The following is a 23,703-nucleotide window of genomic DNA, read 5'->3' as shown; positions in this document are numbered from 1 at the left end:
GTCTAGCAGACAACAAACTTCAATTTCAGAGGATTAGTGGAGAAGTGCTCCAGTGAGGCGGTGCTTCACAAAGCAAACTGTTTGTCAAACTGTTGATCTCCCTCAGAAGATGAGAAGACATGGTGACTGAGTTTTAGACACTAGGAGCCAGCTCATACAGCTTTTTACTAGATGGCAGCCCTAAAAGTATATATCTTTAAACTATGAGTAAATACGTACAATTTCATAATTATTTGATCCAGCGGTTATAGAAGTTTAGTAGTAATGCAATTCAGGGATTGTGGTTCCTTAATGTCAGTGTTTCTGCTACTCAAGTGAGACAGTAAGAAGACAAGGAACAGGGTTAAATGAGGATGTAGAAATAAAACTACAAAGATGATAGTTGTATTTACTGGGAGAAAGGCTATGACTAGTTATCAGGACAGAATGAGACCTGTAAAACTCTGGGGTCCATACGATCCAAGGAGCGAACCGGTCATCTGCTCCAACAATTTATTACCCTTTAGGAACTATGTTTCGACACAAGGAGCAGGAACATCACAACATCCTTATATCAGTGATTTAAAACCATTTCTAATTTCTGATACCATACGGCAGGCTGCAAAGTTGTGCATGACTGTAAAAGTCAATTATTTTCTTCACTGATAGAAAAGTGTAACGTGTTTATTATGAGTAGGATTAACCGAGCTGAAGGACAACAAAGAAAAAGGAGAAATATTCTTTGATACAGAACCGAATCAGCAAATATGAACTTAGGAAACTATTGAAACCTTCAAGAATCTTATGTTGTGTAAGATATTTAAGAAAATAATAGTGAAACCGCACTCATGAGTTACTTTATTTGGCTGTTATCTCTAAAATATGTTACTTTTTATGTTGAACACCAGACACATCTCACCTCTTCCCCAGTTTTTCACTTAGTTCCACGACTGCAGTGGATTTTATAGTCAGTGTTAAAAGCAGCACAGAGTCTGAAGCGATGGAGGAAATTTACGTCAACATGGAAGCTGTTGGACAAACTGCATCTAATCACACAGGTAAGAATAAAATTACAGAAAAATCTAGTATGTATTTAATTGGATTTTGCTAAGGTTCAGGTTTTCATTAAGGTTTGAACAGCTCCAAAGAGAGGCTCTGCCTCTGGGTGGCTTTGGGAATCCTGAATGTTTTACTTTTGGCTGAACTCATCGCCCTCAGTCTACACAGTGAGTCGGATAATTTGACTTATTTGTTGCTGACTTAAATAATACATTTAAATTGCTGCACTGTTTGATAAGTAGCATGGAAATGACCTTTTTGTAAATTGTCTTGAGATTACCTATTGTAAATTAGTGTTTTATAAATCAACTGAATTGTATTAAGAACTTTTACAATTTCCCCAACGGACTGGACCGAAGAGAAATGATGAGCAATGTTTTATAGGTTGATGAAAGCAAAGATTGTTTTTATTTTATTTATTTTTTTGTGAATGTGTTGTACTTTAAATCATTCACAAACAGATGTCCTGTTCTGGGTTTAAATTGTACCTACCAGAGAGAAATGCTTTATCGCTGATACCAGTCTCTGTTTCTATTGGCTAATTCATAGAGGCGGTGGGAAAAAGTTTACCAAAGACGATGGGAATGTTTATTTTTAGTTATTAACAGGGGTGAAAGGAATGCTTATGTATGCACTTATGTTTTTTCAGATTAACAGGTGCAGTGGGGGCAATTAATGATTAGGGTCATAAATCACTCTATCGATTAAATTTTGTCATAAAGGTGTCCACCTGTCTCTCTATCATGTTGTAGGAATGAGGTGTCAAACATGTCTCTTATGATGCTACAATAATCACATTTCACTTTGCGAACACTGTGTTCAGCATTATGTTTACCCCGAAACATTATGTTTTGCAGTAACTTATTGTTTATTTCAGGTCATAAACGCCTCGTAGCTGTCCAGGTAATTGATTCTCACACCTGAGCTCTGGATTTCTGCAGTTCCTCCAGAGTTACCATATGCATCTAGCTGATTAATGCTGTTTTTGTATAGCATGTCTTACGACATTGTTTTTTTACAGCCTGATCCTGCTTTGAACCTCATCTTATCTCTGACTTGTTTATAACCGTTATTGATGACATTTGTTCTCGAACAAACGTCAGAAGAGCTGGATTTACACTGACATGAAACCACACTCTATTACCAATTAACTTTTTCACTAAGTTGTTAATTTGGATTATATTCAAATGATAAATCGGTTAAATCTAAACAATCTTTAGTGTACTCTGCTGCTGCTTTCTGTAATTTCATGCTGCGACCCAGTTTGCAAATATTGATTGAGCTTACATGAACCGGTGTGCCATTCAACTTTCCCATCTGTCAAAGACAAAAAAATATATATTTCCAGCATGACCGCCTGCTGTAAGGGGAAAACTTGACTTTAAAACCATTTAACTCACAGATCAGAAACTGACAGCGTTTATCTTGGCTCCGTTTACTGTACAATCACCTTTATCAGGTTATGAGGCTGAAAGTCCAACAAATATCAGTAAGCTTCAATCACACTGGTATTAATCAGTAATCCTATGTACTGTAATAATAAAGGAATTTATGACAATGACTAGGACATTATAAAAGCCAACCTTTTCTTTCGCTGGGTGCTCACAGTTCATCACTACAGCCTCAGGTAAGTGCAGGATCTTTACAGAGAGCAAACGGTGATCAATAAGCTGATTAATGGTGATAAAATTTGTCAGGCACAAAAATAACCTTAAAAGTTGCTGTTTCTTTTACAGGATGTTAAAGTTTGTGTTGCTGTTCCTGACCCTGTCAGGTAAGAGCTTCATTTCTCACTGTAGCTATTTTTATTTTTTGAATTTAACATCAGTTTGTTGTACATTTATTCAACATAGTGGGTCAAATTGGTAATCTTTTTAAATAATTCAAGATATCTGTATTTTTCAATTAATTTACCTCAGTATTGTGACTTATTGCCATGACTGTGGCAAAGCAATGGTTGAACTTTGACCATTATTGATTTATTATAGATTACATAAATGACGCATTCATATCAGGAAGGCACAGTTGCAGGTTACTGATGTAACAGCTGGAAAAAGTCTTAATTTAATCTCAAATTATTAAGAGTTTTGTTAAAATAATCAGGCATTTATCCAAATGTTCCCATCTATAACCCACTATAGGTCTCCAAGCTCGTCCAATCGCAGCTCCTGGACAGCGAACGTTTTCGTCTGACCGTCTCCCAGATGGCTTTAGACGGAGCGTCGAACACGCTGGCATCCGTGAACGTGTTCCTGATGGATTCAGACAAGGAACAGAGCCGTCCAGGAAGTTCCTTGTTGACCTGAACACTGGACTTGTGAAGGAACACATCAGTGAGATGGAAAGGAGAGTTGGTGGGTACAGATACATCAAATCCTACCAAAAATGTATATTTGTGATGAACCAGCCTATTCATAATGCAGCTGTAACAGACCCCTTTGAAGATTAGTAAAACATTACTAGTCTTCGATGTTTTCAGCATTGCTTAAAAAACCCTTTACATCAGCAAAGCCTTCTTTTTTCAGTCCCTGTCGATGTTCCAGCCCAGAGAAGAGGAGCAGGCTGGGTTCGAGTGGAGAAACGCTCAATTGTTGATGTTCCTGAAACTCTTAGACAAGAAATTAAGTCCAGAATGTCCATCCCCATTGGTTTTAGACAGGGAACCGAGCCAAAGATGTCCATCCCCGTAGGTTTTAGACAGGGAACCGAGCCAAAGATGTCCCTCCCAGTTGCCTTCAGACAGGGAACCGAGCCAAAGATGTCCATCCCAGTTGCCTTCAGACAGGGAACCGAGCCAAAGATGTCCATCCCAGTTGCCTTCAGACAGGGAACCGAGCCAAAGATGTCCATCCCAGTTGCCTTCAGACAAGGAACCGAACCAGAAATGTCCAATCTAATTGAGCTCAGAAAGGAAGCTCAGCAAAATATGCAGCGTCCAGTTGCTTTCAAACAGGCAACTAGGGTCCAGACCCATAAAATGGCTTGTAACGGGGAGATCATCAATGGAAAATGCTATGAGTTCAACCCCAACTTGCTGTCCTACAAAGATGCCCAAGTAAGTCTGCTTACAGGACTGTGAAACAGTATTTGCTACCTTACATATTTCTTCTGTCTCTTTTGGTTTGCTTAACCATTCTTAAATGTTTCAGATCAAACACATTTTAAAATGAGAGATGACCTGAAAGTAGAATCAAATGACTATTTAATTTATTAAGGTTAAAAAAAAACACATCCAAACCAACATGGTAAAATTTGACAAACTAATTATGTCTTAAACCATGACATCCATAAGTGGTGATGTCTTACATCACTTTGGAGAGATATAAATGGCCAATCTAAGACCATTCCACAGTAGCTCCATCAGAAATCCTTCATTATGGTTTGTGAGGCATTCAGATGGGAGCTTGCTGGCTTTGTTTTGCTTTGGGAATCATCATAATGACTTTTTTGGTATTCTTCTTGGTCCACAGGAATTTGGGCCATTGAATTCTCCACTGGATGCCATTTTTGTCCATGTTGTTTTGGGTTCCTTTGTGACCTCTCTGGAAGAATTGTTAATTGGAGTAATTTTGGTAGACTGGCAGCTCCTACCAAACTCGCTGTTCCAATTTTTTTGCCATCTTTGGATAATGGCTCTGTGGTTTCAGCCTTCGAAATGGCTTGTAACCCTTTTCAGACATCTCTGTTTCTCATTTGTTCTTCAATCTCTTTAGCTCAAGACATAATTTTAAATAATTTAGCTACTTCATGTTGTTAGCCAGGCACTATATAAGAGATTTTTTGGCTGTACTGGTTTGGCAGTAATCAGAACTTCATAATTAAGTTCTGCATAGGAATCATAAAACCCAGTTGTTAAATGTTGCTTGAAACTTTGTTTCCATTCAAATCTGAAACATTTCCATTCCCTCCACTCCACAGGCCTTTTGCAGAAATCTGGCCCCCAATGCTGAGCTTGTCTCTATAACGAACAGAGACCTCCATTCCCGACTGGTTTCCCTGGTGACCAAAGGAGGCGAGAACAAACCTGTGTTGACCTGGTTGGGAGGCATTGTCAAGGCAAGTTATTTTCACAAACTGGAAGATGAGGCAGACATCTTCCTCTGTATTGAAGGAATCCATCTACAAAACCCTTTTATTCAAGGACTGATGATGCAAGCTGGCTGTGGCAGCAAAAGGAGGCCAAGGAGAGTGTCATCAGATATCTTATCAACAGAACATATCATGTTATTCTTACCTTGGTGGAACATTGACCCTTGAACCTTTACTTGGAAGAGTTGCACACTTTCCTCTCGCTGGGAAAGGCCAAAATGTAAAAGCATTAGTGAAAGATTGGAGTTATACTTCCTGCTCCAAACTTAAGCTTTTTACATTTCTACATCAGCAGGCAACAACTGTAATCTGGAGAGTATTGGGTGTTTCGCCACAATGACTTGTTTTACTGATATCAAAGACTACCAAGGCAAAAGTAATGTTAAAAACTAATTATTCTACTATACTAGGCATTATCAGCAAGGCTTTCACTATAAAAATGTAACTGGTAAAGCGCATCAGTTTTAATGCAATGGGATTTGGACACAGTTAATTAAACTTCACCTGAAATTCAAACTATTTCACCATCATAGATAGGTTTGCGTTATCAATTAAAAACCCCAAATGAATGACATTTATCTAAGAAATATGCAAACTTTTAACTTCAAATGTTAATGAGGCTGTAAAATGTTTGCTTGGCGCCTCAGAACCAGCAGGCCTTGTGGGTCGACGGGTCAAAATGGAGCTACAGCGACTGGATGCCGGGACACCCCAACTTTCACGCCAACAAACCCGCCTGTGTCGAGATGTTCAAGATCGGTAAGAAACGCACTCAGAACTTCACCAGGAAAAAAGCTGGATGAATCATAAATAGAATAAAAATCTGACTCATATTTTATCATTTTTATGTCCTTACTCGTGTTTTCAGATGAGAGCTGGTGGAGCGTGGTGGATTGTGAACTGAAGAGGGCGTCCCTCTGCTCCTACCCAGTCACTGCCTAAAAAAAAAAAAATCAAAGAAACAGGAAGTGATGTCAGATGGCGAAAGAGTTTCTCCAAATCTGCTGTACTCCTCAGATTGAGCTACTTACCACATCATGATTGACTCTCCTTAAATAAAACCAAGCATACCACAAAAAATGTATTTCTTTTTGTTCTTTTTCAGCTTTATTGTTTAATGTAGCAAAAAAATTGATTATGTTTTTCCATAAAATGAAAACAAAACTTCTTAATTTAGACAAGACTTTAATGATCATTTCCCACATGTGTATACAAAGCAGTTTGTACAGATTAGGGAGCCAAGTTTAAACAATTTTTAGTACCTAGAAAGTGCAAAAAGGACATTTAAAAGACGCTGAAATAAAAATCATGCTGTACATTATATATATATTTATATATATACTGTATTCATAAATAATCACAGATATACACACATCCATTTAGGTGACACTCACAGAGGATGCAGCTAAGACACAAAATAGTATTTCTGATTATTATTTAAGTCCAATATCACTGGTTCCCGTCGAGACTGCTGTGGTTGGACACGTGGAATGCTGCGTAAAGTCGTAAAGTTTCAGGGATAAATGGCTTCATGACGTTTCTAGCTCTATTGTTGACACGACTGGCTTGAAGGCACTCCGTTTGTTGCAGTCGTGGAGCAGCTCAAACAGTGGCGAGAATGATAAAAAATAAAAAATAAAAAAAAGTATTCAGAAAACAATTTAAGCACCTTTCACAGAAATCTCCAGGAGGACGCAGCTTGGTCTCTGCACTCCCCCGAACTGTGACGTTTAAATAAAGTAGTAAATACAAATTACAGGAAAAGAAAACAAAAATATGGTGCAAAAATAGCAATGTCATCCGTAGCTGCTTCATACTGCAGAGTAAATAACTCACTCATACTTTTAACAAGGCATGCAAACCACACATGATGCCCTGTGAACAGAAAACTTCACCGATTATCAGTCATGATGAGAAACAGATATGAAAATATCAGAGGACGCTCTGTGCAGCGATGGAAGCAAATTAGTGAGACGCCGTCCGGGTTAGAGCAGAAGGAAGACTGGAATCAGAGACAGGAAGAAGTAGATATCGACAGGCACGCGACCAAGGAGCTGTATTGCTGCTAACACTGACATCTCAAAAAGCCCTTTCTTCTCTTTCTTCTGCAACAAGTTAGAGGAATTAAAAAATATATATATGCCAGGAGAATAAAAAAATCAGACATAAAAGAATGCTACTCATAAATAAACGCAAATTCAAGTAACTCAAAAACATTCAGCCGGTTTTTTCTCCTGGTAAGTCGTCAGATGGATAATGTAGTGTTTAGTGGCAAAACGAAACGTCAACGCTGATTCGTCTCAGTGTTAATCAAAGTATGCCTCGATAGAGTTGTATGTTTTTACAGTGCTGACCACATTTACTGGCATCCCTCGTTAAGATGTGTAGAAAAACTTGCATCTTTTATTGCTGTCGCAGATTTTCAGAGTAAAACCCAACATTAAATTTGATTTTTTTTTTTTTTATTCGGTGCTGATCTGGTGATTTATTCATCCTTACTCTGACAAAATCTTCAGCCTCAGCACTCCATTTAAAATAAATAGAACAGAAAAATGTTTACTTTTACGCAAAGTTTCCCAGATCTTCCCCAAAATTAGCAACTGCAAACGCAGGATGGTGAAAGAGGTAAAAAAAAAAAAAAAAAAGAACTATTAGATGCTATAAATGTGGATTTTGCTAAACTCTACTGGAACTTTAGTTGGATGAGCAACTTTTGGGTGTGTTTTCTGTGAAATATAGACTAAAATGTGAAAAAGAACATCATGTGCAATGTAGGACGTATGACTTCTTTACCAAAGAGACAAAAATGGATTTTTGAAATACCAGAAAAAGTTGAACATCTGGTCAAATCAACTGTGTGGGAATTTGCTCCTGCAATAAATGATTATTTTTTTCCATACATCTTTACAGGCGTGCCAACAAATGTTTCTGTATACAAAAGCATAGAAGAAGGCATAGAGTTTAGTCTTACTGCATAAGGCTGCGTGGCGGCAAATCTCAGCCGACATAAATCGACCCACCTGTCTGACTCAAAAATAAAGGTCACTTGAAACTAGATTTTAAAACAATGCTTCTCATGCACACACACATACACACACACTAGCTTGATTGTTTAAAGTAATGAGGAATGAAGAGGGAATAAGTAGTGTACCACAGCGCCAGCGCCTCGATGGTCGATTCAAAGCAGGAAAACAAAAACAAAAAAAAGATGGAGATGCAGGTTTTTATGAATCAAGCACCTGTTTAACTTGGGAGGGGGAGTAATGGAGGAACTTAAGGGGATTTATGAAAACGAATAAGAACCGGGTCTCAAGGGGAGGCGGGAGTGTGTGGCTGGTCTGGGATCAGTTGCTCTCCTGCTGCGGGTTGTACTCCGTCTCCGTCGAGATCTGAGTCAGCCTCTTGCTGGAGCCCCACAGCTTTCGTGTGATCTGGCTCGATCGCATCTGGGAAGAGTGGAGGAAGAGGAGGAAGGAGGAAGGAGGGAGGAGGTGGGGGAGAAAGGTGTGGAGTCAAAAGAAATAAAAGAAGGAGGGAAAGGGAAAAAAGGAGGGATGTGATTCATGATAGGAGCTTGATTGACTTGTGAGGTAATTAAAAAAAAACAATCAAGGCTTGATTCACTTCAGTGAGTCAATCTGGTCAAACAAAAATGAAGGAAAGTGAGAAGGTGCAATGATTGACATTTATGCGATTTTGGCACAAGATTATCCTTATTAGTTTTCTTCGTCTTATGGCTTTAGTTTGCAGGAGTTTCACAGCATATCTGTTAATGTCCAACCGGAGTCAAACACTAGAAAAACTAAATGAGATAAGACCGAAAAAAGTTGTTTTGATTTGATCCGTGTGGCTCAGACGTCAGTGTGTTTGCAGTAATTTCGCAACAGTGGGTGACAACCGTCCCTGAGGAGGAGAGGCGAGTGTGTAGAGGAGTGAGCGAGAGTGTGTGTGTGTGTGTGTGTTTTATCTACAGCGATAACATGGGGCGGCAGTGGGAAATAAAATTTAAAAAAGAGCTGCAACATGCTAGGGTCTCTGTGGGCTGGACGTGGGGCTGAACACCAGCTGGTCCCGCTGGTGGAGCAGCCGCGTTGGTGAGCGAGCTCGGAGCGGCGCCAGCAGCGGGGAGGCCATGAGCGGCGAGCCCTCCAGGCTCTGAGCGATGTAGTTCCTCAGAGAGTTCTTTACCTCCGCCGGCTTGCCCACGCCTACGATGATCAGCTTGCCGTCGTCCAGGCCCACCAGGACGTGACTCTGCTCCTTGGTGACGGAGACGCTGCGGACGGGAAGCCGCATGGCCATGGGCTCCGAGCAGAGAGACAGGCTGCGAGGGAGAAACGGCCAAGTTTAAAACCAACCAAATGACTGAAACTGAGAAAACATTTTCAATAATTTACGTAAATAACAATGTTAATTAATGAGGAAAACTATAACTAACCAGAACAATATTGTGCGTTTATAAAACTAATTAAAACTTGATGAAATTAGAGATATAATCTACACCTAAAAATTTACTTAAGTATGAAAAACTAAAACGACTACTATATAAGCCCAATACAAGCATTTCATATCAGTCAATATCAGTAATTATTGACTAGGCTTTTGTTTTAAATATCTAAAATATACTATTGACTCCATGCTGCTGTTTCTTTATTTCTAAGTAGTTATGAGGCAAAACCTTAAACTGCTGCTGCGCCAATTAATCAACAGGGTGTTGCTAGGTAACCACAGAATGAGTGAGTTGCTAGGTAACCACAGAATGAGTGAGTTGCTAGGTAACCACAGAATGAGTGAGTTGCTAGGTAACCAAAGAGCGAGTGAGTTGAAGCCACCAACCTTGCTAAGCTAACCGTGAGAGATTGAGCAGCTAAAGCCTTTCCTCTGCCTACATCTCCCAGAATGCTTTGAGGTTCAGTGAATATTCTATATATTGAATATTCTACTAGCTGTATATCTATTGCTACTGATATCTATGGCAATAAATAGTTATTAATTTATTGTCCAGCCTTTAGTATAACTAATAAAAACTAAACTGAAACTAAAGAATATTTAATTAATACTAATAAAAACTAATTAAATTAGACAAATAGTCACAACAAATAAAACTAAAACCATAATGAAAAACCCAGAACTATTACAAACCTGGAAATGCCACAATAAATCATCATGCATCATTCTCCCTTTGCATTTATGACTTAATTTGCCACTTAAATTCAAACAAAATAAAGTTTGTGTTTTAATATTTGAAATAGTAGTCAGAGACAGAGGTCTGACCAGAATCAAGCAGCTGTGTTGCTTACCTGTAGAGATCCCGGATGGACAGGTATCCCTGCTCACTCCCGATGATCACATACTCCCCTGAAACACACATGTCTGTCACCTGCTCCTTCAGCCGCTCGCTGCAGAGGTGCTTCCCGTTCACGGAGTAAAGATGTAGCGTGTTTTTATCCTGGTGAAAAGCAGCAAAAACACATCGTCGCTCAGATTCATGCAGCTCTAAAGCTCTGCTTTATACATGTATAAACATGGATTTACTTTGAGTGTGGCTTTGCCCTCCAGGCAGGTGTGGACCAGCAGGTGACCCTCCCAGGACACGGCCAGGTGGAGGATGGACAGTGGCAGGGAGCTGTCGCACGGTGGCCGCAGGCAGCGCATGTACTGACCTCGACGCACGGTGTGGATGATCACCGTACCGTCCTGCAGGAAGAGGAACTGAGGTGACCTGGGGTAAGGTGGAAGTATTATGCTTCTACAGATATGAGAAATATCTGTAGAAGCTGGGAATCCCAAATAATTTAGAGTTTCTGTAAATATGTGGGAGGAAAACATGACAAGAAACATGATAATACTGTGTTAGGGGATCAAATCCTTATTTCACTTAAAAACCCAGAAATTTAACAGTTTCCCCCAGAAAACTTGATAAGCCCGGTGTTTGGGCGCTGGGGCAGTCGTTCATCCAGCGGCCCGTCGTGTATTTGAGTTAAAAAATGTTTAAAGTTGGCAGGAAATTTGAAAATATCACTTGATAATTATGTGTTATTGAAAGATTGGAAGATTAATACCTGGACACCAACTATAAAGTCTTAAAAAACACAAACATTTAAAAAAGACTTAAATAAATATCAATGCTTAGCTTGGTGGGGGCACAAGTAAAGCCTGGTGACCCGCCAGGCTTATAATACACTGGGGGAAACCCTGAGGTTTTGCTCATGTTCCACTGCAAAACTAAACATTGTTAAAAATTTGGACTTTTTCCAGACTGCCAATTATTATCGTACTTCTTAATCTGGTTTTTAAACTTTTAGCCTTAAAATAATTAAACCTAGCTTTGTCATGCTGGAATCGGTTAGATATTGAATTGGGATCTATTCACACCACTAGATGGCAGCATCAAAAAACTTACTCTGGATCCAGAAACGGCCATATCCAGCTCGGTGCTGATGGCCACGCTCACCACCTCATCCGTGTGTCCGTACAGAACCTGGATGGGTTTGGATGACAGACCCACAGGAGCTCCACCCTTTAACAAACACAACACACCCACTTTATCACATGAAACACATGTTGCTTGTTTATTTTTGTGTTTCGTTGAAGACCCAACCTGCTGCAGAACCTGCCACACCATGCAGGTTGTGTCTCTGGAGCCAGAGATCAGGTGGATGCCACAGTGGTCTGTTGATAAGCAGGTCACAACATCTGAAGGGTAAACACAATAAAAGCAAACATTGAAGTGGAAATTCAAGGAAAATAAACAAATGCTGATCATTTTAGGCATTTTCGTTACCCATGTGTCGGATGTGCTGTCCCACTGTCTTGCCCTTGACCAGCGAGGTGACTCTAATGCTGTTGTCCCAGTGTCCGCCACTGAAGAGCAGCTTCCCGTCGTGGGAGACGACAAAAAGGGCTGCTGCGAGGTCAACGCCGGGGGCAAACGGTCCTGACAGGAAGCGCTGGGTTCTACAGGAAGATTAAAAAGAAAAAAACAAGAAAAAACATGGCAACTTAGCATGATTTCTATTTGAAGTTTCATAGGAACCATTCATTATGTTTTTAACAGTTCTTATATAATCCAAGTTTGTTTGGATCCCAGTCATGAACATATGATCCAAAATTTTTGGTCAGAAACAAATAATCAGTTAAAGCAGCACAAGACAAAAAGAAAGAAACAAAGGTGTAATCTGTAACAGAGTCCCTCAGTTAGCAGTTTAAATCCAAATCACAGCTGTATGTGCAATCGGAGCAGCATTCTCACTTGGTGTTGGACACTGTCGGGTCCTTAATGAAGGTGAAATAGTTGGAGATGTTCTTATTGTAAGGCAGCCACCCATGGGTCCCCAGCAGGCAGTTCTGACTCACAGTCACCTGAAGGCACCAGAAAGAAAACAAAAACATTCAGACTTGATGAATTTTTCCACATTTGGTGTATTTTATGTGACTTTTTGAAGTGTCTGGGCTCACCATTGTGTCAGGGCTTCCCTGGGTGATGAACGAATGGGACTGATTCTTTGGCACGACGGCTTTAACCAGCGGCACGTTGTCACTGATGCCCTGCAGCGTGTGGGTGGAACGTTCACACATAAGAACACGATGCAACCATCTTGATTACATGAAGGGATTGGAAATACCTCAACAAAGAAGGACTTAAGGTCGCTGAGGTGTTCGAACATGTTGAGAGGACTCGAGTCCTGCTGAGACTTCCTCTTCTCCACTTCCTCCTGAGACAGGCGAACCGGATGGGGCTCCTACGGCCAAAGCATTATGTCAAGGTCCTTTTACTTTAAATATTTTGGAGATATTGTGTATCAGAGACGGGTCTTCACCTTAAGTAACTGGCAGGGGGTCTGACCAAAGTTGCTGATCATGCCTTCAACAGCTTTTCGCTCCTTGTCATCTGTGATTGCGTCCAAGTCCACAGCTCCTGCAAAATAAATGCAGCTGATGACAAACGAACGGATGAATTGGCAAACACCTAAATAAAATGCAAGATTTTCCAGGAAAAGTAAGAATCCGCCCCCATGAGGAAGCAGAGCAAACCTCCGACAAACAGTGTTGTTCATAGTGGAACTCAATGCGTTACCGAGACATTTTCTGAGTTATTTCTGCCTCACCAGTGGACACTGTGGCAAAGGAGTCCTACATCAGATCTGTAAGGTTATTTGTGGGAAACCACAGAGAAGTCAACATTAAAGCCATTCTTCCTTTCACTGTCAGAGGAAGAATGATGAAGGTCAAAAAGTCTCATTGGATTTGAAAGTGAAAGTTGTGTCTGATGATTAGTAAACCGGATTAAATTATACTGGCTCGTGAAAATCTGCCATCAGGAAAAAGGTGTAAATACTGCAGTTACTGCAGCACATGTAACATTGGAAAATACAAACATAAAACCAAGCATAACTACATTCACCTATGAATCTTTGATGTAACTATCGATAAGTGCCTCTATGACAAAAAACAGGATGTTTACTACCAGTTACCTTCATGCAGACGAACATGTGGTTGTTGCCGTCGATCACAGTTTCATACACGAGGTCGGCTATGGGCCATTTTCCGTTTCTGGCATTATTCCAGTCTCCGTTTTGGTCATGTAATAAATTGCATTCCACCCTCTAAACACTCTGTTCCTCACTGATAGTTTTGGACCATGATTTCGTTAGGATTGACAAACCCGACAATGCTGTCGGAGGTTCAGTTCCTCCAATAAGGGGCGTGTGCTTAGGAACAAATAGCGACCGGCGATTGGTCAGTTGCTGACAAACCCCGTAGAATGACTGACAGGCGACGTTATGTCCATTACTAGAGGAGCTGCAGTGTGTTACCTTCGTAGGTGCAGTAGTAAAAGACGTTGAGGGCCTCCACAGCTGCTGGGCCCCTCTGTTTGAAACCGAAGATCAGATCGATCCACTCGTGGAGGTGGGCTGAGACGTACTCTGACTCCTGATAACGTAAACACACATGAGCTGCTGTTTGCAGTTACACCACACCCGCAGGAGTCCAACTGGGCCTCACCAGAGCTTTGCGGTGCTTGTAGATGAAGTCCTCAGGGGATTTGGCCCATTTAGGGAGAACAACGTTGTGTACCCTCTCCTTAGAGATCTGCAGGCGGCCTAGATCGAAATCTGATCAGATAAAAATACGGAGGGTTAATAAGGAACATAAAGAAGAGATGTTAAAAAAAAACTCACCAACTCACCATTTTGGTTCTCCAGAAATTCAGGGAAGTAGAAGAACTCTGGGATGAGCTCCTTGACATCGTTAGGGTTGTCCATGAGGGTTTGCCACGTCGCTGGGATGGAGTGGAACTGGCGGTCGGCGCAGTCAAACCTGAGACGAGTCAACATGTGTGAGCTAAACCTCTAGCAAGAAATAAAGGGAGAGAGAGGATGACGGAGAAATCAACCATCCTCACCGTCCACTCTGCAGCTGGATGTGCAGCGAGGTGAAGGGCTCCACTCGGATCATGTAGTGCATCACTCCGGCAGCGTTAGAGTAGTGGGTACCGTAATGGAAACGGTCTATGGTGCCTGTTGGGTCCTCAAAACTTTCATACCTAAAGGTACACAATGAGAGGTTGACCTTCATGGAGCTGGGTTCAAAGGTTTTAAGGAGGATACCTCAGGAGGAAAATGATGAGTACTTCTCTCTGACTGCTTTAGCATTGCGTTCGTTCTGTACCGCCACCGGCTTCGATAGATCCCTGAACACCCGCGGGTCTGAGAGGTCCAGCTCCTCTGAGCTGTAGTCGGTCAGGATCCAGGGAAACTGGATAAACACACAACGTCCCTTCAGAAACTCGTACATCAACGGTTTCAACATGAGAAACCGAGTTCTGAACGTACCACTGGGTACTGCGAGAGGTCGTTGTACGTTCTGCCTGCAATAGTGTTGAGCTGCATTAAGTAGTCGAAGTTGGAAATCTCTCGGTTCACCCATTTCTGAAACAAGATGAAAAATGTGCACTTACAAACAGAAAATTAATCGTGGAAAGTGTTTCATGTGATTCTAACAGAATTTGACCTTATTGGTAAAGCTGCACAAATATATCGTAAACAGATATATATTTTTTTAAATTGAACTTATAAACATTAGGGTAGGTCTGGCATTTTTAACCAACTGATATTGTACAAAGTTTTTGCAGGTTTCATAAACTCAAATTTAAGATTTTTTAAGACCCTTTTGAATTAAATTTAGGACCTGTACCATGACAGAAATGTAAAAAAATGTGTCCAGCCAACTGTCAAATAAATTTGGATAGGCGCAAAAAAGCTAGCTAGATAGCTAGCAGGGGTATGTTAGCAGCCAGTTTGTGGTCGCATTAACCGACTTGAGTCACAGAACAAAATGGAAAGGTCTGAGTGTGATCTGTCAAGATAAAATTTAATATCTGATTAACGTATTCAACTTACTTTAACACATTTTAAGGGTTTTTAAGGATATGCAGACAACCTGATGGTATCGTCAAGTTATTTTGCAGCGTGAAACTGAATTTGAATTTGAATCCTATAATATATGTTTATATTGCAGCACTGAAGTGAAATCAGGTGTTTTCACCTGTGTGAGTCCAGAGGCCTTCAGGAGCTCCTGAGGTGATCGGGTCCCATAAAGGCTGAGCGATCGCAGCAGCAGCATGCGGCTGTACACTTTGTTCCTCGCCTGTAAGAAAAAAAAAAAAAATTTAACAACTTCAATTATTTTTCTAGTTTAAAAAGATAAAGAAGGACTTATACATTGCTACTGAATTGAATTACCTCTTTTTTAAAGTTCAGGAAATAATTGGTTTGGTCAATGAGGAAGATTTCAAGAGCCGAGCGACGCAGGTTGTATCGTCGGAGGTGGACCTCCCGGATCTGTGAAAGCGGCCATTTAAAGTCGTGGCCCACTCCTGTAAAGAAACAGACGATTAAATCAAGAAGTTAACTTAGTGTTTCGACAGGTTAAGTCTTCTCCTCACCCTCCTCCTTCTCCTGGCTGCTGTCATAGAAGTAGATGTGCTGAGTGGTGAGCTCCAGGCGGCCTGGGACGACATCCACCACCGTCACCAGCTCACAGTCCTCCCACAACACCATTTTCTCCTTCTGACCCGCCTCCTCTGCTTCCGCCCTACAGGATGCAGCAGAACAAAACAGACACATCAACATTGAACCTCAATTTCTATTATTCATAAAGGTGTTTGGTTATTTATCTGACTGGTTGCTAGCGGCAGCAGGGTCGTCCTCCGGCAGATCCAAGATGTCGTCCTCCAAGTCGCTGACTTTAACTTGCTTCACAGCTTCCAGCAGCAGAGACTCTGGATTCACACGCTGCTGATGGACGCCTGAGTGCGTCGGAGAGAGAAGATGGGATAAAACCTGACTGGACTGACTCAGGCGACGTCACAATAACGAGGACATGCTTGTCTTACCCAGATTGTCTCTCAGAGCGCTGGCCTCTCGGTGAGGGTCAAAGTTGTAATTGCGAACCAGCTTCAGCCTCATTCTGGAGAAGTTCTCAGCGCTGGACACTCTCCAGTGCGTCTCGTCTTGTAGTCTGTTGGAAACGGTTCAGAAATGAGGAATCGCTAGAAGCTTCGCAATCGCATAAACATGACGATGTGTGGATTTGAAAAAGCTTCTCCAGAGTCCAGTTCATTCATGCAGAAGACTTTCAGGTTTTTGATTTTTTAGAAAATGAAAGGAGGAAAATCAGGGTTAATGTACCTGTCAGCCCATGGACCCCTTTCACACACCAAGCCCCGCCGTGCTGCCTTCCACTGCCTGAGCGTGGCGTTGTTTTGGCTGTGTTGCTGCTTCAGCATGTTGTTGTAGCGCAGGTTTTCTTGCCGGCTGCGGCGCGAGAACGGCTCCACAAATTGTTCCTAAGGGCAGACAGGACATCAGTGAGTTTCTCGCTTTGTTTTCATCGTGTCGTCGGAACGGTCAGCTCACCTGGAAGCGGATCTTGCTCTCTCCTCTCTCCCTTTCCCTCTTGTGCAAGCTGACCATGAAGGCCTCATAGCACTCCTTCCAGAACAGAGCCATGGTCTCATGACCCTGACTGAACATCTCGATTTCATACTGCTTCATGTACGGGATGATCTGCAGTCGGCAAAACCAAAAGATCATGTTTATTTTTGCATCACGAATCATGAGAAATGAATTCCTTAGCAGCAGAGAATCCGAGCTTCGTACGTATTTGTCGAGGTAGACGCGCCACTCGGGCGAGTTGCAGTACAGCTTGAAGTCCTCGAAGAAAGACGGGCTGCCATTGGTGTCGGGCAGCTGAGGCAGGTGCAGCTCCATGTAGAGGAGGCGGTGGACTTTGGAGAGCAGCGTCCGCAGAACAGGAACCAGGAAGGAGTAGGTCTCCTCGGTTTGCTCCTGGACGGTTCGCCGCAGGATTGCCTCCAGCTTCCCCAGCAGGTAGCAGGCTTCGTCCTGAGTCGTCACTTCTTTAGTTTGCAGGATGCCGTTCAGTTTGGCCGAGGCCAATGCACACACCTGAGAAAGATTAAGACCATTATTTATTTTATTTAATTCATTTGAAGTTTAAAATAAACATGTCACACGTTGACATAAGCAAAAGATTTGAAGAGAATTGATTTGAAAGGGTGACGTGTAAATAATGATACTTTTAAAGTGAAGTTGTTTTAAAAGTTGCATTAAAGCTGATTTACTTTCTGAGAAAAGTTATAAACATTTATGATTGTATTTTCTACCCCTTCTCTCAACCACCCATAGCTACATTGGATTTAAGTTTCTAAATATGAAGAAAAATTCACCTCTGTGTCTTCCTGAGCCATGAAGCCCAGTAGGAGTCTCAGTCCAACTTGTGAGAGCTGGAACCACTGGGTCCCAGCAGAGTACCACACCATGAGGCAGTCCATTAGTGTCACAGCTTCTTCTAGGACCTTATCGGTCCACAGCGCCGGGCTGACCAAGCCCTCCGCCTGGAGGAAGTCCTGCATGATGTGAAGCAGGCGAACCGCGTTCTCAGTGTGCTGCGGTAGCGAAGCAGCCGAGGCTTCCCGGTTGTCAGTCACCGCCCACTCCAACATGCGCTCCAACAGACTAGAAAACAATGAAGCAACAGTTAATGAGGTTATCCTACAAATAAATACTTGGTATGATTCCCTGGACCGGACGCTGACCTGAGCTTGATCTGGTCGACAGGAAGCAGCAGCTCGTTGGCAGTCCCCAGTTTGGTGAGAGCCGAGAAGACCTGGCCCCGCTCCAGCCACGCCGAGTCGTCCGAGCCCTCGACTCCTCGCCACATCACACACAGGACGATCTCCAGCAGCATGCTGCACAGCTCCTCCTCCGCCCTCTAGAGGGTGACAAGAGACAGACATTTCCTCACTGCATCATTAAATGAAGCTCCTTTATGGTGCAGTTACACCAGGGAACATTGAAAGGATCCTGCAGGCTTTCTACTGGACTAACTGCTAGGATTGACTTGGATGGATTGAGATCAAAACGAAAATAAAAATAAATCTGTAAAGCTTAAAAAATGAATGTCTGATCTCACCTCAACGTTGTTGAAGGATTCCCCCAGAGAGATATTGTCACTAAAGAGGAATCCGTCTTCAGTAAAGGAAGATGTTGGATCTTTATCCCCGGAGCTCCCAGGGAGAGGCTTTGTCGTTTCCAGGGGCGACGGCGTACTGGGCATGCTCCCCGGCGTTTGGTTGCCGCTCTCTGCACCCTCAAAGGCCTGAAGGTGCGACAGATCCAATGTCAAGCCCCCAGATTTACTCAGCACCCACGGCTTGACCGGTAGCTGCGGTTCGGTGGAGGCAGAGGAAGACGGCGTGTCCAGCAGCGAGATGACATCTCCGTTGTCCAGGCTGTCCACGGAGCGGGCGTCTCCCACGCTGAGCCGGTCGTCCTCCAGGCGGTCCAGGCGGCCGCTGCTGCCTGTTCGCGGCCTCCTTTCCAGCGGCAGCTCCAGGCGGTTATTGCTGCTGCCGCCGTTACGGTTTAAGTCCAAACTGCAGGTGCTGGCTGTGTCGGAGCTACGCAAGGTGAGGGACCCCTCGCCTCGCAAGTACAGGCGCATGAGAGTGTCCTGCCAACACTGCTGCTTGGAGATCTGATGGGCGGCGTCCTGTTGGGACTGAAGCAGCTGGTACACCTGAAGACAGGAGGTAAGGGGTTAAACTTTAAGCATAACCACTCTTAAACTGAGAAGTAGCTCCTCTAATGAGCTCAGTAGCTCCACCAGGTGTCTGCTAATTGCTGCTGGCTAGTCTGAAGGAGCTGAGTGGGGGTGGAGCTGCGTCTTGAAGGCGGAGTTAGGTCCACCCAGGTGTTTTGCACAGTTGAATGGTTGCGATAGAGATTAAATAATTTCTCAAACATGTACAAAAGAATTAAGGTAACACTTCAAGAATGTTTTTAATGTGAAAATAAAATCATAACATCATGTAAATCTCCAAAATCAGATTTTAAAGCGGTGCATATTCATCACAATGTTATTAAAAAACTGCGTTAGCTGCATTTCTTACCCTCTTGCAGACAATCAGGCGCACGCTTGGTCCGGCCCGGTGTGTGAGCTGCAGCAGAGCCATCAGGTCCTTGTAGTTCACAACTTGATCTGCAGAGTTGAACATTTGAGTTAATTTAATTTGAATAAACATGTTGATTGACCATCTTCACATAAACCGAAGTAAAAGTGGACGCCGACCTGTATGGAGGATCTGGTTGAGGAGGCAGCGGATCAGGGTGGGAGTGATGTGAAGCTCAGAGAAGACGAGCGACAGCCCCGTGTAGCCGGCCTCCCTCAGGCGCAGCCGCTGCTTGTTCCTCTCATAAACCCGGTCGCAGCGCAGCATCCGCTCAAACAGCTGCAAAGACGACACGACAAACTCATAGCGTCTCTTAAAAGTAGCTCCCTCCTTCCTGGATGGAGTCTACTCACCTTGAAGACGAGCTCCCTCAGCCGGTCTGAGTGCTTGTTGTTGAGCAGAAGCGTGTAGCAGGAATCTGCTGCTGTGGGCTCAAAGAGGAGCAGGAAGAGCTGGTCTTTGGCCGGGCTGCTCTGCAGGAGGCTGAGCAGCATCTCCAGAAGCCCGCACAGCTGCAAGCAACACAATCAAACTAGGATTGACCAAATCTGTCGCAATAAAGCTGTCAAAACAAATCCCTACTGGTGGTTTTTCTTGTTTTTTAACCTGTCTGAGCCTAATTAATATTTTTGAAGGGCAATTGTGTTTACAGAGACATAATAAATTAAGTTTATGGTTTTTGGTTGTTTTGGATGTTTCAAATTTCCAATTCTTGGGTTATTTATTCTTTAGAAAGTTATTTGGTCTTTGGGAGATTGAACTTGCATTATTATTATTCCATTATATTACTTCAAAATGTTTTTTTATTGCAATAATTCTTCATTGAGCAAATTTTGTAATCGTGACAGGCCTAGTAATGAGGTACAGTATCTGAATGAACAGAGTTTCAGTTTAAGACTATCTGAATAAATTCACCTGGTCTTCATCTCCTATGGCAGCAATGTATCCCAGAATGCTGTGCATCTCTTCCTGCGACATGCCCTTGCTGATGTAATACTTGACGAGGCCACAGAGAGACGCTCTAATGGTTCGAACGTCGTCGTCACTCAAGTCGTTCTCCTTGTTGGCGTTCTTCCTGAAGCGCGGTGCAGATGACAATCAGCTTTTCCAGACCGAAACGGAAATGTCTAAACTTCTGCAACGTACCCGTAATACAGCCGCATGGTGTCCAGCAGAAACTGGACTCCATATTTCTTCCTGAACTGCTTCCTGTCGTCCTTGATGACGGTGGACATGTACTGGATGTGACCTTGGGGGAAACCCGGGAAAAGTTAAATCGGGAACATGACTCCCTCTTCCTGGAGCAGGTAAACCATCCAGGCCTCACCGATGCGCAGAGGGAAATCTCCTTTGTTCCAGATGTTGAAGTTGAACAGCAGATGTGAGTGGATCTGCTGCAGCAGAGCCTGGTTCTTCTCATAGGTCACCTGCTCAATCAGCAGCTGCACAGCGACCAGCACGCTGACGTCCACGTGACCCGCTGGAAGCTGCAACCAAACAAAACAACATCCAGGCCATTAGCTTAAATCTACACACTTCCTGATTGGCACAAAACGAGCCATTTAAAACACAAGCCGAGGTGCCAAACTGGAGCTTTATAAGGCAATGTGAAACCCAAGAAACAAGATAAAGAACAAGCAGGAGAAGGAAAACACATCAATGTTTTATTTGGATCGTTACCAGTCACTGGGTGTGGCCAACTCTACCGAGAACAACGTTCACCACATCTGAGACACTTTCATTTTTATCTGCGTCTCTGTGGAGGCTTTTATTTTCCCATAGCAACAATACTTATAGAGACATGTCTATATCGCTGAACAAACAAGTAGAGCGGCAATTATACCAGACAAAGGCCAAAAAAGGATCAGGCAGAAAAGAAAAAGAGGCGAGGACAAAAAGTGTGAATTCCTGTAAATTCAGGGCACAAAAAAGGATTTTATCACTTAATTCAAAGTACTCAAACTTAAACTAACACATTCTGAACTGGAAGAAAAGCACAAAAAGTTTCTTTTTTGAGTTATGACGTTAATGGCTGTTACTTAAATACTGTTCAAATTATATTAGCCAATCAGGTGGTTCTTCTGTGTCTGGATGCATCCCAGTCCAAAATGGAGCCAAAAATGTTGCTAATAACTTGATTTACTCTTTGTTTCATAGAAAGTACACCTGACCCAGTTCTTCTGGATCAGTACTAATGTTTCCTTCCAAGCTGGTACCACTAACATTTTAGACATCGACTCTGTGTAATCTGTTCTTCTAACTTACAGAAAGTGGCCCTTATTTCATGAATAACTACTAAATTTTAATCAGATGTGAAATACGTGGACTGAACTTCACTGTATGTAACTGAATCTGACGGTAGGGATTTTAGTGGTAATTTGAACTGAATTAAATTCTATATTTGCTGCAAATTGGAGCTAAATAAACTGAAATTACATCAAATTGTAAAAAAGGAGCGTATTTGTGTGAATCGGTTTCTGTACCTTTTGCAGCAGGACTCCCAGCGTTCCCACGCCGTGCGAGTGAAGCAGGTTCTCCTGGTTGATCGGGTGTCTCTGCAGGAAGTGCTTCAGCACCAAGAGGAAAGTGGCCACCAGGTTCTTCTCCAGACGCGCCTCTGTGATGGAGAAGAAATTATGTTTCTGTCAGCATGTCGCAACGCGTCGCCTTCGCTGCACAGACTGTCAGAACTGACCTGAGGCTCTGCTGGATGGAAGAATGACCCAGTCCCCGTCAGCTGGGGAGCTCACATCTGGCGTGATAAAATCTGATGCAGCTGCAGGATCGGCGCTCTGCTGGTCAGGGGTCATGGAGGTCAGTTGCTCCAGCACTGGGAAAAGCACCGGCAGCCCACCGACACAGTTGATCATATCCTGTCGCAGACCAAAAAAACCCAGAAACTTTAGCAAACCTTTTAAAAATTAACTCTGTTAGGATAAAAATGCTTCGCTCTGACCTTTATGTCCCAGTTGACCACTTTGTTCCCGGTCAGACGTCCGTGCAGCGCGTTGGGAGAAAGGTCGAGACAGATGGGATTTCTACAGGCCTGTCGACAGGAAAGGGAACGACTAGTTCATATGTGGCACTTTGTTTAATCTGCATTATCATTTTGATGAACTCATGTAATCCCAGGATTTAAAGATCTGAGAGGAAAAGAGGTCCGATCACCTTGGGTGAATAATGCAGCAGCAGTTTGGCTGAAATGTCACCGAGTTCTGATTCCTGGGCTTTAAATGGAGAGACGCAGTTAGGACCTGGAAGAATCAAAGAGAAAGAAACAAAAATCCTCTTTTATCTTTGTTTGCAGGTGTTGTCACAGTTTTATTTTCCACTTTGCAATCTGTAGAGTTTTTCTCCGCAAGACTGTCCAGATCGAGCTTTCTAGAGTTTATTTCATAATTTAAATACTAAAATTCACCATCAATTTATTGGAAATATTCCTGCAGTGAGCTTTACATAGGAATGAAGGAAAGAAAGAGAAGAAGGGAAGGAAAGAAGGAAGGAATCAATGAATGAAAGACAAAGAGAAGGATAAAGGGAGCAACACAAGAAATTGAGAAAGGAAGAAAATGGAAGGAAATGAACAGTAGTGTACAAGAAAAAGAAAGGAAGAACCGACACAAGGAGGAAGGAAGCAGCTAATATTTTGGCAATGAGAGGGAATGAAGCCTGAAACTAAACGCATCACTTCCTGCTTACCGGCGCTGCAGAGGGCCTTGATGTGCGCGGGCTGCAGCGGCTCGTGAAACACCATGACGCTGCCCAGCTGGCCCTGCAGCGACGTGGGGCTGCCCCACTCGCTGTCCTGCGTCCCGGCCGAGATCAGCTTGGTGACCGACTCGGGCTTCCCGCCCAGCAGCCCGCCCCACGCCTGCGGCGACAGGATGCCGCTCAACGAGGAGCGAGCGGTGGGCGTGGCGGCGGGGGAGAAGGGCGGGTCGGGGATCTGTGAGGGAGGGGGGGTGGTGGTGCGTTGGCCGGCGGAGCCGATGCAGCAGGAGATGAACGGCTGCAGACAAAAAAATTAACAAACATTT

General features: G+C 43.0%; 2 protein-coding genes across 5 annotated transcripts in view; one reads left to right on the top strand and one right to left on the bottom strand.

Moving 5' to 3' along the window:
- Positions 1-2,607: 2,607 nt before the first annotated feature.
- LOC106964412 (uncharacterized) lies at positions 2,608-6,747 on the top strand. Its single transcript, XM_015059943.1, has 7 exons — positions 2,608-2,665; positions 2,775-2,812; positions 3,180-3,392; positions 3,564-4,093; positions 4,957-5,094; positions 5,775-5,886; positions 5,996-6,747. Exons 2-7 carry the CDS (start codon positions 2,776-2,778, stop codon positions 6,067-6,069), a joined length of 1,104 nt encoding a protein of 367 aa, XP_014915429.1. The 5' UTR covers positions 2,608-2,665; position 2,775; the 3' UTR covers positions 6,070-6,747.
- Positions 6,300-23,703, bottom strand: part of nbeal1 (neurobeachin-like 1) — a 34,822-nt gene continuing 17,418 nt past the window's right edge. For 2 of the 4 annotated variants that reach the window (XM_015059929.1, XM_015059931.1), the window contains 39 exons: positions 23,366-23,675; positions 22,835-22,920; positions 22,623-22,712; positions 22,362-22,539; positions 22,150-22,283; positions 20,994-21,153; positions 20,813-20,915; positions 20,582-20,741; positions 20,020-20,178; positions 19,786-19,945; positions 19,607-19,695; positions 18,628-19,233; positions 18,251-18,426; positions 17,882-18,170; positions 17,292-17,600; positions 17,049-17,198; positions 16,821-16,978; positions 16,526-16,650; positions 16,312-16,438; positions 16,076-16,224; positions 15,873-16,006; positions 15,676-15,777; positions 14,964-15,059; positions 14,762-14,886; positions 14,534-14,674; positions 14,318-14,448; positions 14,134-14,243; positions 13,944-14,061; positions 12,948-13,045; positions 12,753-12,869; positions 12,586-12,675; positions 12,380-12,489; positions 11,912-12,084; positions 11,729-11,823; positions 11,531-11,647; positions 10,663-10,824; positions 10,428-10,576; positions 9,316-9,451; positions 6,300-8,573 (listed from right to left, as the gene is read on the bottom strand). In XM_015059929.1, coding sequence (XP_014915415.1) covers positions 8,472-8,573; positions 9,316-9,451; positions 10,428-10,576; positions 10,663-10,824; positions 11,531-11,647; positions 11,729-11,823; positions 11,912-12,084; positions 12,380-12,489; positions 12,586-12,675; positions 12,753-12,869; positions 12,948-13,045; positions 13,944-14,061; positions 14,134-14,243; positions 14,318-14,448; positions 14,534-14,674; positions 14,762-14,886; positions 14,964-15,059; positions 15,676-15,777; positions 15,873-16,006; positions 16,076-16,224; positions 16,312-16,438; positions 16,526-16,650; positions 16,821-16,978; positions 17,049-17,198; positions 17,292-17,600; positions 17,882-18,170; positions 18,251-18,426; positions 18,628-19,233; positions 19,607-19,695; positions 19,786-19,945; positions 20,020-20,178; positions 20,582-20,741; positions 20,813-20,915; positions 20,994-21,153; positions 22,150-22,283; positions 22,362-22,539; positions 22,623-22,712; positions 22,835-22,920; positions 23,366-23,675 — 6,024 coding nt within the window. In that variant the 3' untranslated portion in view covers positions 6,300-8,471. Of the gene's footprint in view, positions 8,574-9,114; positions 9,452-10,427; positions 10,577-10,662; positions 10,825-11,530; positions 11,648-11,728; positions 11,824-11,911; positions 12,085-12,379; positions 12,490-12,585; positions 12,676-12,752; positions 12,870-12,947; positions 13,046-13,943; positions 14,062-14,133; positions 14,244-14,317; positions 14,449-14,533; positions 14,675-14,761; positions 14,887-14,963; positions 15,060-15,675; positions 15,778-15,872; positions 16,007-16,075; positions 16,225-16,311; positions 16,439-16,525; positions 16,651-16,820; positions 16,979-17,048; positions 17,199-17,291; positions 17,601-17,881; positions 18,171-18,250; positions 18,427-18,627; positions 19,234-19,606; positions 19,696-19,785; positions 19,946-20,019; positions 20,179-20,581; positions 20,742-20,812; positions 20,916-20,993; positions 21,154-22,149; positions 22,284-22,361; positions 22,540-22,622; positions 22,713-22,834; positions 22,921-23,365; positions 23,676-23,703 lie in introns of those variants that run through there. The other 2 variants (XM_015059928.1, XM_015059930.1) reach the window with 1 other exon arrangement.

This window comes from Poecilia latipinna, unplaced genomic scaffold, assembly GCF_001443285.1.
Source record: "Poecilia latipinna isolate Pla-1442-1.1 unplaced genomic scaffold, P_latipinna-1.0 Scaffold1670, whole genome shotgun sequence".
In the NCBI taxonomy this organism is placed as follows: Eukaryota; Metazoa; Chordata; class Actinopteri; order Cyprinodontiformes; family Poeciliidae; genus Poecilia; species Poecilia latipinna.
The sequence above is the reverse complement of the archived record's forward strand: the minus strand, read 5'-3'. Positions and strand labels throughout refer to the sequence as shown.